The sequence below is a fragment of the Sebastes fasciatus genome, chromosome 1 (genome assembly GCF_043250625.1).
Source record: "Sebastes fasciatus isolate fSebFas1 chromosome 1, fSebFas1.pri, whole genome shotgun sequence".
NCBI lineage: Eukaryota > Metazoa > Chordata > Actinopteri > Perciformes > Sebastidae > Sebastes > Sebastes fasciatus.
In genome coordinates, this window is record NC_133795.1 from 5,093,633 (window position 1) to 5,108,653 (window position 15,021).

Below are 15,021 nucleotides of genomic sequence, written 5' to 3' on the forward strand. Positions count from 1 at the left end.
CTCACGTGTTATTACCTCTGTATGTAGAGGTGTATGCAGCCACGTATGAAATTAACTATCAGTCAAAGTGATGTTTAGAATAAGTGTCAGCTGACATCCCCTGGAGCCTCTGAAGGGTTGTGTCTAGAAGATAACCCACAAATTGCAGAAATTTGCAAGAAGCTCTTGCGAGACTCTTTGCCCGATGACTTTTACTAACCTTAACCATTCAAGGTCAAAGCCTAACCTTAACCATTCAAGGTCAACCATTCAAGGCCTAACCTTCTAATCTAATCTCGTGAGAGTTTCACAATTTTTGTCTGACCCATCTGAAGAGGAGCGTCCATCTCGCTTTCAAATTATTGACCGGCTCAGCAAAAACAACAGGGAGGCTGTGAATCGGCCCTCACTGCCCATAAGGCCTCTGAGGTCACTGCCTCGGCCTGACTAATAGCCCGGTGGAGGTCACGTAGTAAAGAGATTTACTGACTGGTCAAGACATCCAGTTAACATCACTAGCAATTTCATCAAATTCTCGTGGAGTGCTAAAGACGTGACTGTGTGTGTGGCGGGGCCCATTCATCACAGCCGACTCTCTGCAGTTAAACCCGGCTGGGTATTGAGACGTTTGAGTGATGTCAACCGACATGTCAGTCAGTTACCTCTCAGTGACCTCGGCTCTCACTCAGAGGTTTTCATTCGGAGAGAGCACTGTAATGTAATGAGATCAAGGGCTGAACGTGGACCTTTGGCTATAACTCACTCTTCAGGAACCTTTCACTCAAACAGGTTGACATATTCCCCCTTTTCCCACTACAGGAACTGAACTAAATTCACCGTAACGTGTAGACATAGTCAAGGGGTCTGCTATTATTTCCATTTCCAGTTATTTCCTTGCTTTAGGGAGACCCTCTAAATGTCAGCGCTGCTCTGGAGGTGATAATGCGACGCAGGTTCCTTCTGCAGCTGTCAACGGCTGAGGGAAATGTGAACACATCGCTTACCTTCAAGTTACAAGTTAGGATGTTCCTGCTTGGCCCTCATGAGTGTGTTCTGTGTGGTCCTGGTCTTGGGAGAAACAGGTTTGACTCACCTGTAACCACAGGACTGGGCTCTGTAGCCGTCTGGCTTCATAGTAGTTTCTTCTGGCTTCGTCCAGCTTGCTCTCCTTTTGATGTAGGCAGTTCTGGTTGCATTAGATTGGTGAGAAGGATGGATGGCAAAGTGCCAAGTAGTTTGAAGACCCCTGGCATTGACATTGAGTTCCTGGGAAGGTAAAAAGACTGCATTTATATCGCTTGTATGCCTCATTCTCCCCTTAGCACACACTCGCCCAACCATTGGGATGGTTGCTCAAAGACACTTCAGCAGGAGGAACCAGGGATCAAACCGGCAAAACCGTTGAACCACAGCTGTAAATAAAGGACTTAACACACTTTTTTTCGTGCGATTAGTTCACACGTCAGTATATGTTTTTGAAGTGTTGTTTTTGTCACGAGTGTTTTCACACAGAACACAAATATTGCACTGCGAAAAAGCGACGTACTTTATTATACGGATCAAGGCAGATTTTTCTGAGCTTTCGCACAACAAATACAGGCATCAATGAGTCAAGTTCTGCGGAACAGGTTGAGTTGCGCCAAACCAAGACGGAAAAATTGTCCAAGTTATCTGATTGCTTCTCTACAGTCTCAGTCCAGAGCCTTTTCACTTTGTGCCCCCTACTCTGCTGACAGTATCAGCAGTACAGTATGTGCACCCACGCTTCCTCGCTCCGCAACCAGTGTAGCTGCAGGCTTTCGTTGGTGACTTTGGCTGCCAACGTGCTGGAGCAGCCGGGAGTGATGAAGGCTCGGGGAATTAGCTGGTGACAGGAACTCTGTGTGGACTCCACAGAGTTGGCAGAGTCCTTCAGGGACCCCTCAGAGCGGAGCCACATCATCGAGCCCCGCTCTCTCCGTATATACGGGAGAGAGGGGGGATGAAATATGAACTCCTTTTAATATCCCGCCTAATAACTGTGTTGACAAGCGCCGTGAGTTACCTTCTCCAGGAATGTCGTGGCATTTGGATAATTAGCTGTAAATAGTATTTTATTATACCTCGCCATCGCACGGTAGTGGAGACGTTTTTTTTATAGTAGCAAAGGTTAGGTGGTAATTTTACTCGGCTTATTATGCAGCTAAATACAGGTCTCTTATAGGTGATGGTGGGTTGCGGGGGACCAAGCCAAGAGAATCACTGTCACTGTCTGCACCAAGACCAATTAATTTACACTTCAGCGCATGCTGCCCATGCCTGCCTGCCTGCATCAACTTGGCACCAACGCTGGCTCATTTAGAAAGCCAGAAAGCTCTCCTCCATACTCCTTTGTGAGTGATGTTTGTTTTTATTTGAAGAACCTGACTGAATCTCTTTTTTTCTTTTTTTTTTGAGAAGCGGGCAACGTTCCCACAAGTTTGGCAGAGGGACCGAGGTCCCAGTCTGATGATGAACACACACCAAAACTGATAATTGCTTTTGCGTCGTAATGTTTGTGTAAACCACCTCAGCGCACCACAACAAATGCCTGAAGCTGTTTTGTTTTTTTAAAGCCCCAAAAAATGAAGATGATTTTATACAGCAAGCACAAAGCGAAAAATTCTGTGCATTTTTACTGGCAAGCTGTTGATAATGGGAGACAGCCGCGGGGAGCTTGAAAAGAAGGAAGCAGGTTTACATATTTACACGTTCTGTGAAGAAAAATCTAAATTCCCAAAAATATCCCGCGTCATACATCGGCGTTTGTGTGTAAAAGGAGCGTTATCGCAGCATTTCCAGTCTTGTTAACATCCACTCATACTTAAGTAATTACACTGAAGTGATAGTGATGGCATTATTAGTTGTTTGAGTCTCCAATTAAACTGTTTCGGTGGCTGTCATTCCTGCTGGCCGGGCTCCCTGTTGGCACAGGATCTGGCTCGCAGTGTAAATAGGAGTACAAAGCTGACAGCTGTCTGATAAATTATGCACAGCCCAGTGTTTCAGAGGTGGATACACACACACACACACACACACACACACACACACACACACACACACTGGCACCCACATGCATACACTGATCCTCGCGCCGCTCAGGCCCCAGCGGTACAGTTGAGAGGGACTGGAGACTCATTAAACTCCTCCACACATTTAGTTTCTGTCCCTCCTCCGCGGTTACTCGTGTGTGTCTCTCCGTCTCGTGTGTCTGTCTTCTTCACACCTTCCTTCAACATCCCTCGTGTTAGGTCTCGCCGCTCCTGTTCCCTCATCTGGTATCTCCATTAACACGGCGGTGGCGGCGTTGTAGCTCCCTTCTCTCCCCCCCTCATTTCCTCTACAGATTAGAGGGCTGATATGAGGGCTCAAAACCAAACCATATGAAGGGGGACTGAGATATGGCCAAAATCAACTCAGTGGGGACCTTCTAATCCCCGTCTATGGTGGACCAAACCTGTTGACTATTGCCTGAGAAAATTCATACTTTAGAAAGAAGTTGTCAGAGGAAAAAAATATCCTTTATTTAGCAGTTCAGTATAACATCTTATTGGTGTTCTGCTCTCAAGCAAACTTTGCCTTGTACCATTTTCTAATAAGGCACCATTCGTAAAGGTTTTATAAGTTGTAACTGATGGCTTTATTTAATTCACTAATGCTTTATAGGTCCTTTATAACCCATTATTAATAACTTTTGAGTTCTTTAACTGGCATTTTCCTACTCCAGCATGACACCTTTTCACACTTTTTCCTCTTAATTAAAGGGGTGTTTTAGGGATTTAGTTTTGCACTTCCATAAAGTTTACAGACGAAAGACAGATTAAAAGAAGAACGGACAAAATTGAAGCATAAGAGGTCAAGATAGTTTGACTTATGATACAATTTTTGTAGCTTGACACAGAAATGCTGCATCCCACGTTTCCCACAATACTGCTCTCAAGCAGCGTCTTTTGTAAGGCCCTCCATGCCTAAATGACCAACATCTTTTAAACTCAAAACCTCCAGTTTGTAACACAGAAGACATTATACAGCTGTTTACACCAGCTGAGTACCCTTCATGATGGGTGAACTAGTATTCATGTATAAAATCGGTGGTGTGGCCCTTTAATCAGGGGAACCCAACCAATGGATGTATGACCACTGCAGCTGCAGTGGGTAACTTTGAGCAAATAGGGTTAAAAAAATAAGTATTTTTTATAAAACCGTCACTATATCTTGACATAGATAATGTGTCAAAAAAGAATGAGAAAGTTTGCGTGATTGGTTTTGGCTCGACTGATCTCAACATGGCTGCCGGGGTCACAAACTTTCTCATTTTACAGCTAAACAGTTCACTACAAGATGTTTCTGAAAACATTTCAGGAGAGAAATAGACATTACAGTAACAGAATATTGATTTGTATTTGATCAGCGCTGCCTAGTTTGACCGTTTGATCGGAGTTCGTGAGCAGTGATTGACAGCTGCGTTAGCGACCACTTATTGGCTCTGGTTGGTCGTTTTTCATTGTGCGCGGCGAAATATTGCAAATGTCATTAAGAGCACGAGGAGGAGGCAGAGGAACATGGATTTTTTTCACAGATTATCTGTCTCATGCACTACTGTCAGATTAAAGTGTCAGTTAATAAAAATAACTTTTTATCATATTTGCTCAAAGTTCCCAGCTTGCAGCTTTAAGTTAAATCTATACATTACACATCTGCAGCTATGGAGCGCACGAGCACTCGGTGACTACTGTACATACACTTTCCTGTCAATGGTTTCACATTATTCTCCTGTGGCGACAGTTTGTTTGCTGTTTGTTTGTTTACAAGAATACTGTACAGGGCACCTTTAAACATTTATAATTACATATGACTTACTAACCATTGCTGTTGGCTTATTGGAAAGTGAGAAACCTCACAATGTTTGTAACTGCAGACTTATAAACTTATTAACTTTTTATAAAGGAGGCCTTAATCAGAGAGTGGTGCCCTTTGCTTTAAGTAGCGTCCCCCTTCAGACCAGTCAGTTCATCCAGTCATGTCGGAAAAAGGAAAATTTAAGCATCTGCCTGTTTATGTTATTCAGCATTTTTGGTTTCACCCCACAAAAGTAAGAACCGTTGAGAACAGTGGAAAGTCCTCTTTCTTTTCTCCTGACCTCAAATAACATGACGTTTAGTGACGTTAATCCAGCGTCCGCTGATGCTCAGAACAATGACACTCTATACAACAGACCAGCCACACTAAGACGTTCACAATATGTAGCCAATTTTCCCCTGTCACTCTATCGCTCCGAGTCTTCCAGCCCTCCCCACCCTCATCCTGCCGTCTGGACAGTGCATTAGAGTCGTGTGAGAGGACCTGGACATCATGCTTTTTTTCCTTGTGTTATCACTATCAGCCATCGGTGTCCCGTTTCTTCCACATGTTGCCACGTTGTCACCCTCTGCAGACTTTGTCTCCACACCCTGTTAAGTCCACCTTTTTTTAAACATTCTTTCTCCGTCCTGATCGCTGATTACATGGCGCTTCCCACGATGTAGAGATGGGCTGAATGTCTTGGCATTTAGCCACGCGGCAGGATGAAATGTTGAGGTCAGGTTCCGTTAATTTCAGTGGATCTGCTGTGACTCCATCATGTGGACAGAAGACAATGAGGGTCATGTATATGCAATTACTCCCCAGTCACACACTGTAAATCTTCAGAGAGGCAATAAAAGGTGTAGTTTAACATTTTGGGAAATGTGCTTATTCGCTTTTTTGTCAAGAGTTTGATGATGAGCTCTATAAAAACTGAAGCATTTGGTATTTTACAGGTGTTAGGCTGCATTCACACTAAATCAGGCATTGTGGAGAAAAGGCCAGTCCTCCCATTCATTTGAAGGTGGGTAGTGCGTTTAACCTATAGCGTTGGGGACCGCAGGGAGATGCTTAAAAAAAAAAAACGCAGCGGCCTGCGACAAAGAGTTGAAACAGTATCAACTTTTGGAGAAACCCAACCCGACAAATCACGTAACCGAGGATCCAGAGCTGTACTACCCAGCCATGAGGGAACAAAAGATGTTAATTGTCGTGCAGTTGCTTGGTGTTAATGGGCCATTAAGTGACATTCCCACACCACAATCCTGCACTATATCGCCGCAGTGCTTGATTTGGTGTGAAGGCAGCCTTACATCCCAGACTACTTCTTGGCTGGCGAAGCAATAGTCCGGCACACAAACCATAAAACGGTAAATTCTTGTGTTTATGCTTCGGTTTTTGTACGGATTAAAGTGAGATATCACGTGGCTTTTTTTCTACATTATATAATTATAGATTGAATATATTTGGGTTGTGGACTGTTGGTTGGACGCGACAAGCAATTGGTAGTTGTTATCTTGTGTTGTGGGAAATCGTGATGGACATTTTTCACGATTTTCTGAGTAAACAATTAATCAAATAAATCATGTGCAGCCCATAACTGTAAGCTTTGTATGTAGAAGCCATATTCTTCAGGTGAAATTGTCAATTTTCTGTAACGTGAGGCGCATAAAGAGCTCAGAGAGAGTTTTAAACCACACAGGGATGGTGTACGCCGCAGCGATCGCCACCTGATCCCACCGTGGCTCCAGTTAAAGCTATGACTCTTAAACTGGGCCCAGTGGGATGCCGAAACAACACCAGGCAGCCGCTATGAATATGAATGATCCAACCAAGCGTAGATCAAATGCCTCAGGATCCAAGCACCACATTGCTAATTGGGAAGGGATGTGGTAACCTCTAGCCCTCTGTAAAAAAAAGAAAAACCTACAAATGTTGATGTTTGTTATAACAAACCGCATGACATTATTATCGTTTGGTCTCGGTCCCGCTGAGATAGGAACCTCCGACACTGTGTCACCGTCTAGACCTGTAATGAATAAAAGCTGAGGTGTGTGTGTTTCTCTCTGCTGAGATCAAACCACACCGCGGGGACGAGGGGAGAGAGGTTTTGTCACCAGCGAGGGCAAGAAATTTAATCAGCACCGACAAAATTAAATCTCCGAGCACAATGACGGCCAGTGTGCAGACACTCTGCGGTTGAACAGGTCCTCAGTTGACTTCTCCGCTGCTCATTATTCATTAATACGCACAGATTTTTCCCTGCGACGGCAGCCGTAACCTTTAAAGCAGTTGTTCATATCAGAGCGCTGTCTGCGTTTTGACTTTGTGAATGGGATAATCTCAGTGTGAAAGAAAGATTAGCCGGGCAAGAGCGCCGGCTAAAACTCTCTCCACCGATCCCAGCCCCAGGCACAACGGCACGGCTAAATGTGAGCATAGAATTAGTTTTTCATGCCACTCTGGATGAAAGTGTGAGCCTCGTACACCCAGACAAGCGAAGCCTGCAGTAATTATGAGTGATTGTTAAATTCACACAGATACCTTCACAGTTCAGCCCAAGGCAACTTCTTGTCACCATCGCTTCTTCTGCCTGAAGGATCTTATTTTAAAATCTCTTTTTTAGATTGTCCAGTATTGTGTGAGTTTATGGTTGTGGGAAAAAGATGAGAATTTATTTGAAGACAGCCTTTGGTTAATAGTTATTGGACAGAATACAAACACAGAGATTAAGTGGAAAAGTGAAATCTCATTAGTCGAGTGAATTATGTAAATTAGAAATTTGGGAAGCCGAAAAGAAATGGTAAATTCTGATAAGGTAAAATAATAAAACTTTGCTTGAGGCAGGAGTGTTTTTGCCAATACATAAATTATACTATAACAACCTGTGGCAGTGCATTTCACATAATAATGTAGCATTGTTTTTATCCAAAAACTGTCTACCAAAACCTTCCAGAAGTGATGTACATACTGTCACACCATTATACAATATGAGTTGCAGCCATAGACTGTATATAAGAAGTGGACGTAGTCACCCTGATGTCACCCATTGGTTTATGGACTCTCGTTTTGAAGCCTCGAGTTCGGCATTTTGGCCGCCGCCATCTTGGCTTTTTGCAACCAGATGTGACACGAGAGGGCGGAGCTAAGTGCAACCGAACGCTGAATAAGACATTTTTAGGCGAACAAAATGTTCTAATTGAAATATGGCCAACATTAGTTGACATCATCGAACAGCTTTCGTTTTTGCTTTGTGTTTCTGCTGTAGTTTTATTCCACATAATGTGAAGCCTTTCACATTATGTTTTCTATGGCATTTGAAAAAGATTAACATAAAATTTTCTTGACATTTGACTGGAAACCTTCGAGTCTCGCTAACAATGCGGCTGTCTTTGGAGAAGCGCAGGAAGTGTGGAAGTGCTGATAGATAGGGATCAGTGGACACATCTGGCAGGAGGAAACTCCACTATCAGCAGCAGTCAGGGTTTCTCCCACATGACCAACCCCCTCCTCCCGCCATGAAATCTATCCAGGTATGCGGCTTAGCAGCGTGGACTTAATTGAACCAATCCTTTGTGTTTCGCAACGAGAGTGGGATTGAATCGTGAGGGGGTAAACAAAAACATCACACAGTTGAATACTGGCTTCATTCGCACACCTTCTGCCTGTAAAGTTTTCCATCTCTGACCCTCACTGTTCCTACATATTGTGGAAAAGTATGGAATTTGATTTTAGTAATTTCCAAGGTCTAGAAAGTATGGGAAAATATTTGTGTTTCCAGACTATTGCTCCTATTCTGTTTCCTGAAATATAACATTCAGAATTTCTGAAAATAAAGTGATCATGCAAGCAGCATAGTGTTTTTCATGGCATTTGAGAGCGAGCTTGATGTCATCGCAAGCAAGGTAAGAAGAAGGTCTATGGCGTGCGACTGAACGCACACTCCTACGCAGAGCAGCCTCTACGCCTGTACGTCATAGCCTGCAAAACAGCTCTGCCCCAAGTAGTGCAAGATGTTTGACAGCGGAAGGGCATCCAACTGTCTGCCTAGGACTTCGCACTGAACGGCCAAATGCAGGTTTTCCTGAGAGCTGGCTTGTCAATCCCAAATATAAGCCTAGTTGGCTAATGATTCCAAATGGAACAAGTAAGCTGGATGCAAATTTGTGTAAAATCGTTCGACATCTCCACCATGGGAGAGGCGGCAATTGTAAGCTGTATGCAAGGGCAACAGCATGGTAGTCTGGTCACAGCATCCTCTGCACCCAGAGTCATGAAGTCTCATAATGTCTTAAGAATCTACCGAGAAGTCTGGACAAGTCTGGAATATTGAAATGTAAAACGTGTAGGAACCCTGGACTCTTACAAACCAACACATTGTAACCAGCAGCAGCATTTGTTCCCCTTTTTGCCCCTACTGGACATTTATCTTTGGTGTGGCACCAGAGCAAACAACAGGACAGATGCCAGGTCCGGCTTATAGAGCCATACCCAATTGTTTGCACACAGGGCAGCAAGAATATATATATATATATACGCATGAGATGCTCCGCTGGGTAAGGGCTTGTCCGGCTGCTCTGGAGAGGGCCAGCATAAATATGTATCTGCTCTATTTGTTTTCCCTGGCTTTGGGTCTGTGTATTTGGAGAGACATACACGAGGAAAGAATGCCGGATTAGTATACCAGAGGTCACCAAGTGCTAATTTAACTGGGGCACGGAAAGGGTATTGCCGTAACAAAGCAGAGCGGAGCGTATAGCTTTGGATGCATAAAATCTCAAATATTAAGCTCTTTATCCTCAAATGAAAGATGAATGTCTTCTCGTCACACTTTGGATTTCAAATTAAAAGTCTGGAACTGTTAACAAACGAGATTTGGGGGGCCTCTGGAGAGAAACATATTAGTCTTGCCGTGAAATGAAAAGCCTTCCTGTCGCCTCAGCTTGTTCCTGCACAATAGATCTAATGATGCTTATTAATTAAGAGGACTTCATCTCGCGTGATGTCAGCCTCCATTCATGAATAATCAATGAGCGGCCGTTTAATAAACATGAGGGGGTGTAATATAGCCGAGCTCTGGCACTGGCCCCCGTAAAGCTCAGCAGAAAGCTGGAAGGCGTCGGAGAGGGAGGGAGCATGTGAGGCGAGGAGAAGGAAGGGGGGGTTAGTGTGTGTGAGAGAGAGAGAGAGAGAGAGAGAGAGAGAGAGAGACGAGGCTGAGCGCAGAGATACAGCCACAAGCTGAGGGGAAGTCAATCCTGTCAGCCAAAGTCTCTGTGTGGCTGTGAGCGGGCGGAGGGAGTCAGTTCAGAGAGGAGGAGGAGAAGAAAGAGAAGATAACTGCTTCCACTGTGTGAGTGAGTGGCTGGAGGGAGAGCCTGGATGGTGTGATCTCCTCCACCATGGGATGCAGCCTCTGTACCCTGCAGAAGCCCAAGGAGCAATATAAACTACTCTATGAAGTCTGTCAGGTACTGTGACCGAGCCTCTTCAAAAAAAAACTCAGCAACTCTTTCTAGCTTGTATTATTCTACTTCTTTTCAGTCAGTTTTCAGTCTTTTATTGTGACTTTGTGCTGTGCTCGTGTCTCTGGGGTCACCGGCTGAGTGGGAGCAGAGCAGAGAGGAGTTGTTGGAGCTCCTGCAGCTGAGCAGCCTGAACTCTGGCCGCAGGGGTCAGCGAGAGGTGGCGCGCTGCGCTTAAAGGAGGAGGAGGGGGGGGTGATGAAGAGGTGACAGCTCTCTCAATGTGTCTGCTAGTGTGTGCTCCGATCACTGCCCACCTCCTCATTGTCAACTGAATGCTGACTCGGAGCTTTCGGGGCTTTAACCCCTGTTTGACTTTCACTAGAAGTTTATATTTAACACTCCGGTGCTGGTTTGGCACTTTTTTTTCCACTAAAGAAAATAGAGCAGGCGTGTTGGAGATGCATCATTAACACAGACTGCTTTCACAATAACACAACAGGTTCTTCATTTTCTTTTTAAAAGTGTCTTTTAAACAATACAACCCTGATTAGTGTTGAAACAATTAATTTATTAGTAACATTTTCTGGTTTCAGCTTCTCAAATGTGAAGATTTACTACTTGTCTTTGTTTTATATTGTTGTTAATTGAATATCTTGGATTGTGTTGGTCAGACAAAACTAACAATCCCAAGATATCAACAAGGACTTTTTATATTAATTGACAGATAAATGGAGGATGAAAATAATAATTAGTTGCTCCAGTGTAGAGCTGGGCAGAGATAACGCAGATGATTTCTGAAGCACTGTGATTGTATTGCAGTAAGTCTTGGATGGCAGTAATAAATTGATTAGTTAATTAATCAACATTTATCAAGTAAAAATGGCAAACATTTTCTTGTTCAAGCTTCTCAAATGTGAAGATTTACTACTTGTCTTTTGTTTTATATCGTTGTTAATGGAATATTTTGGATTTTTGGACTGTTGGTCAGACAAAACTAATAATCTCAAGACATCAACATGGACTTTTTTATATAATAATTGACAGATAAATGGATGATGAAAATAATGATTAGTTGCCCCAGTCTAGGGCTGGGCAACATATTGATATTACATTGATAACATGATATGAGACTAGATATCCTGTTAGATTTAGGATATCGTAATATGGCATAGGCGTTGCCTTTTCCTGGTTTTTAAGACTGCATTAGAAAAAGTGATGTAATTTCCTGAACTTACAGACTGTTCTAGCTGTTCTATTATTACCCATTTAGTCATTATATTCGCATTATGGATGATTATTTATCAATAATCTCATTGTGTTAATATTTTGTGAAAGCACAGATAGTCGACCCTACAATATCGTCGCAATATCAATATCGAGGTATTTGGTTTTCTCCATATCCCCTATCCCTCCTGAAATTCCAAATACATTCTTGGTTTAGGACATTTGAATTTGCATGTTGGATTTATTTGGAAAAGATAAGCAAGCCCTGATTGGTTTCGAAGGTTTTTTCTGTTGAAAATGATTAAATGCAGTTTTTTTTTTTTTTGCTTCAGCCAATCTCCCCAGACGTTGCTCAGAATTTTCTACCTTTCTGTCTGAATCTTCTCCGCCGCCAGGTGAACTCAGCATGAACCCACCTTCTCCAGCTCCGTTCTCAAAATCATTTGATTGCAGATCGTAGCATTAAAAAAGGAAAATGTTTGATATTGAAGTCGTAATGAAAGTTAGCTGACTGGATTATTATGTATTCCTTCTATTCGTGGAGAGAAACTGTGGGTATATCATTTGCAGTGTGACTGGCGTGTGTTGGCCCAGAACAAAAACCTACAGCGTGTTGCCATCCTCTGTTCTTTTTGCTGCGTCGTCAACTTTAATTGAGACGTCTCACTCGCAGAGTACTGGTTTATTCATCTGAGAGTGTTGTGGATTCAAGTGGCAGTCCGGTTTAATGAGTGAAAACATCTAACAGCAGACTCTGACAGACTGTGTTGCACATCTTCTGAGGACTGGTTTCTGCTCAAATCTGTTTGTTTTTTTCCACTCGTTCTTTTCATCCATAATGGACCCCAGCCAAGTGTTATCCTCCAATCACACCAAATTACATCTCCATTTGCCGCACGGGGGGTGCCGGGTGGCTAGTGGCTGGTTTAAATGAACGTAATGATCAAGCTCTCTGTGGATCTCGCTCATTATTCTCCCTCCCGTCAGGGGAAGAGAACAGCGAGAAGTCTGACATTGTGCCTGCAAATAGTTGGGCTTTGATCAGGTCTGTTCGTGGAGAAAAAGAAAAAAAAAAGACTAAAAGGTTTTTGCTTGTCTCAAAGAAAAGATGGGTGTATGCAGTGGCATAATAAATGGATTATGGGAGCTGATATTGGGGTCAGAAAGACTCCTCCACCCCCCAACGGACCACTAATAACAACATGGTGCATGGGAGAAGGCTGTCACTTCTTTTGTTCCGCTGTCTCCGCGGTCACGGTGTCATCGGGCCTGTCAGTTATCCAGGATTGGCAGCCTGTTCAACCCTCTTCTGTCTGTCTCGCAGCAGTCTTTACTTCTGTCAGTTGCTCCGTCTGCCACCGAGGCTCTGTAGCGAGAGTCAGTGTGCCCGGGTTGAACATGACAAGTCATTTGTCATGTCGCCGCCCTCAGACGAAAGCCAAGCGCCCGGCCCCACATGACAGCAGAGATAACGCAGATGATTTCTGACGCGCTGTGGATGTTTTTTTCTATTTTAAAAGGTTAATGATAGCGATGCTCTCGGAAGAGTCGCGGAAGGATTTTGTCATTCCACCCGAGTCTTTGATGGGACACTTTTTCTTTTCATACTTGCCAGGTTGTTTTTTCAATGGTTTCCAGCTTTTTCTCTAGGGCTGCAGTTAACGATTATTTTCATCATCCATTAATCTGCTGATTATATTCTTGAGTAATTGATTAATAGTTTAGTCTATGTAGAGCTGCAACGATTAATCGATTCGTTATCAACTATTAAATTAATCAACAACTATTTTGATAGTCAATTAATTGGTTTGAGTAATTTTCTTTTTTTTTTAAGAAAGAAAAGTCAAATTTCTCTGATTCCAGCTTCATAAATGTGAATATTTTCTGTTTTTTTACTCATTTTACTACATTTGAGGGCGTCGTCTTGGGCTTTTGGGAAACATTGATCGACATTTTTCACCATTTTCTGACATTTTATAGAACAAATAATCGGTTAATCAAGAAAATAATGGACAGATTAATCAACAATGACAATAGTCCTTAGTTGCTACTATAAAATGTCCAACAATTGGGAAGAAATGTCCATCAGAGCCCAATGTGATGTCTTCTGATGTCCTGTTTCATCTTACCAACAGTCCATTCAGTTTATTTAGCTTCAGAAATTACATGACCAATGAATTTATTGTCAAAATAGTTGGGATTATTTTTCAGTCGTTCGACTAATAAATTAATTGACCAATCGTTGCAGCTCAATTTTTCTCTTTTTCCATTTTCTAAGAAGAACGTCAGCCGGCCATTTGACAGCCAACGTTTCCTCAGACGTGACAAACAAGAGAATTGAAAGGTGTAAAAAAAAGTTGTCATCTTGTCAGTCAGGTGGAGAGAATCAGTCTCTGTTTTTATTCTCATCAGGCAGCGCTGTAGACTGTAGACTGTAGACTGTAGACTGTAGACTGTAGACTGTAGGTAGACTTGATGCTGTGAGATTTGAATCACTTGACACTCAAAAGCAAAATCTTGATCAGTTTTGACCCCTATTCATTTTCAAGGCCACATCTTGCATGTGTAATTATTTGCCTTTAGCCCAAAGAGTAACAGGATTACAGTAATAACACAATAAGAGCGTAATAGTTTGTCTATTTACCCTGAATTATGAGAAACATTGTGTTTTTCATGGTCTTTGGCCAATTTAACCACAATGATCAATCTAGGACAGCACACATTACAGAGCGGACACAACCAGTCTGACACACTATGTCTAATCATTACATGTGTCCTACTAGAAGGAGCACTCATAATGTACAACTATACTAGCACGGGTTAATGATGGCCGGCGGGTCGTGCCTCCATTCACCGTACAGGTTTAGTGTGAAGCTCTTGCAGTGGTGGGATTGTGCAGCACCAACCTTTATATTTTCTCTAGGTTTTATGAACTGCGTTGAAGCGATTGGTCTCAGCTATGCGTGCAAAACACTTTGAAAGGAAAATGTTCAAAGTCAAGTCAACCCAGTGCTGCTATATTGTAGTAATGGTCATGGTCAGCTGCAGTAAAAGGCTTGCATGTTACATTTGCTCAGACTTGACTTAGACTTGCCCTCAAGGTCAAGAGTCTTGCTCTGACAGACGTGAAACAGCTCCGTCATCAGGCAGTGACGATGACTAAATGCTCATTTACAATCGCGCCAGTTCTTGATGAGAGCGTCATGAAGCATTTCTGATGCTGAGCTTCCTGCTGGTTGTGGCCAGAGGACTCACACATACTGTAAACCTTTGCGTTACCTTGTTGCGTTACCTTGTTGCGTTACCTTATAACATTACATTATTACGTAATGTTGTTACTTTGCGTTACGTTGTTGCGTTAAGTTGATCTCAAACTATGATCTGTTTTTTGATCTTAACCAAGTAGTTTTGTTGCCTAAACCTATATATTGTTTCACAACGTTAACCATGTGGCGTTCTGCGTTTTTGAAAGCGTGATACGAGGCTGATA

General features: G+C 42.9%; 1 protein-coding gene across 4 annotated transcripts in view; it reads left to right on the forward strand.

Annotated features, from left to right (window-relative positions):
* The window catches only part of pdzrn3b (PDZ domain containing RING finger 3b), a 121,201-nt gene that overhangs the window by 87,964 nt on the left and 18,216 nt on the right, over positions 1-15,021 (forward strand). The window contains exon 1 of one of the 4 annotated variants that reach the window (XM_074647337.1): positions 10,043-10,310. The exons of 2 other annotated variants lie outside the window; for them this stretch is intronic. In XM_074647337.1, coding sequence (XP_074503438.1) covers positions 10,242-10,310 — 69 coding nt within the window. In that variant the 5' untranslated portion in view covers positions 10,043-10,241. Of the gene's footprint in view, positions 1-10,042; positions 10,311-10,417; positions 10,571-15,021 lie in introns of those variants that run through there. One more of the 4 variants, XM_074647417.1, reaches the window with a different exon arrangement.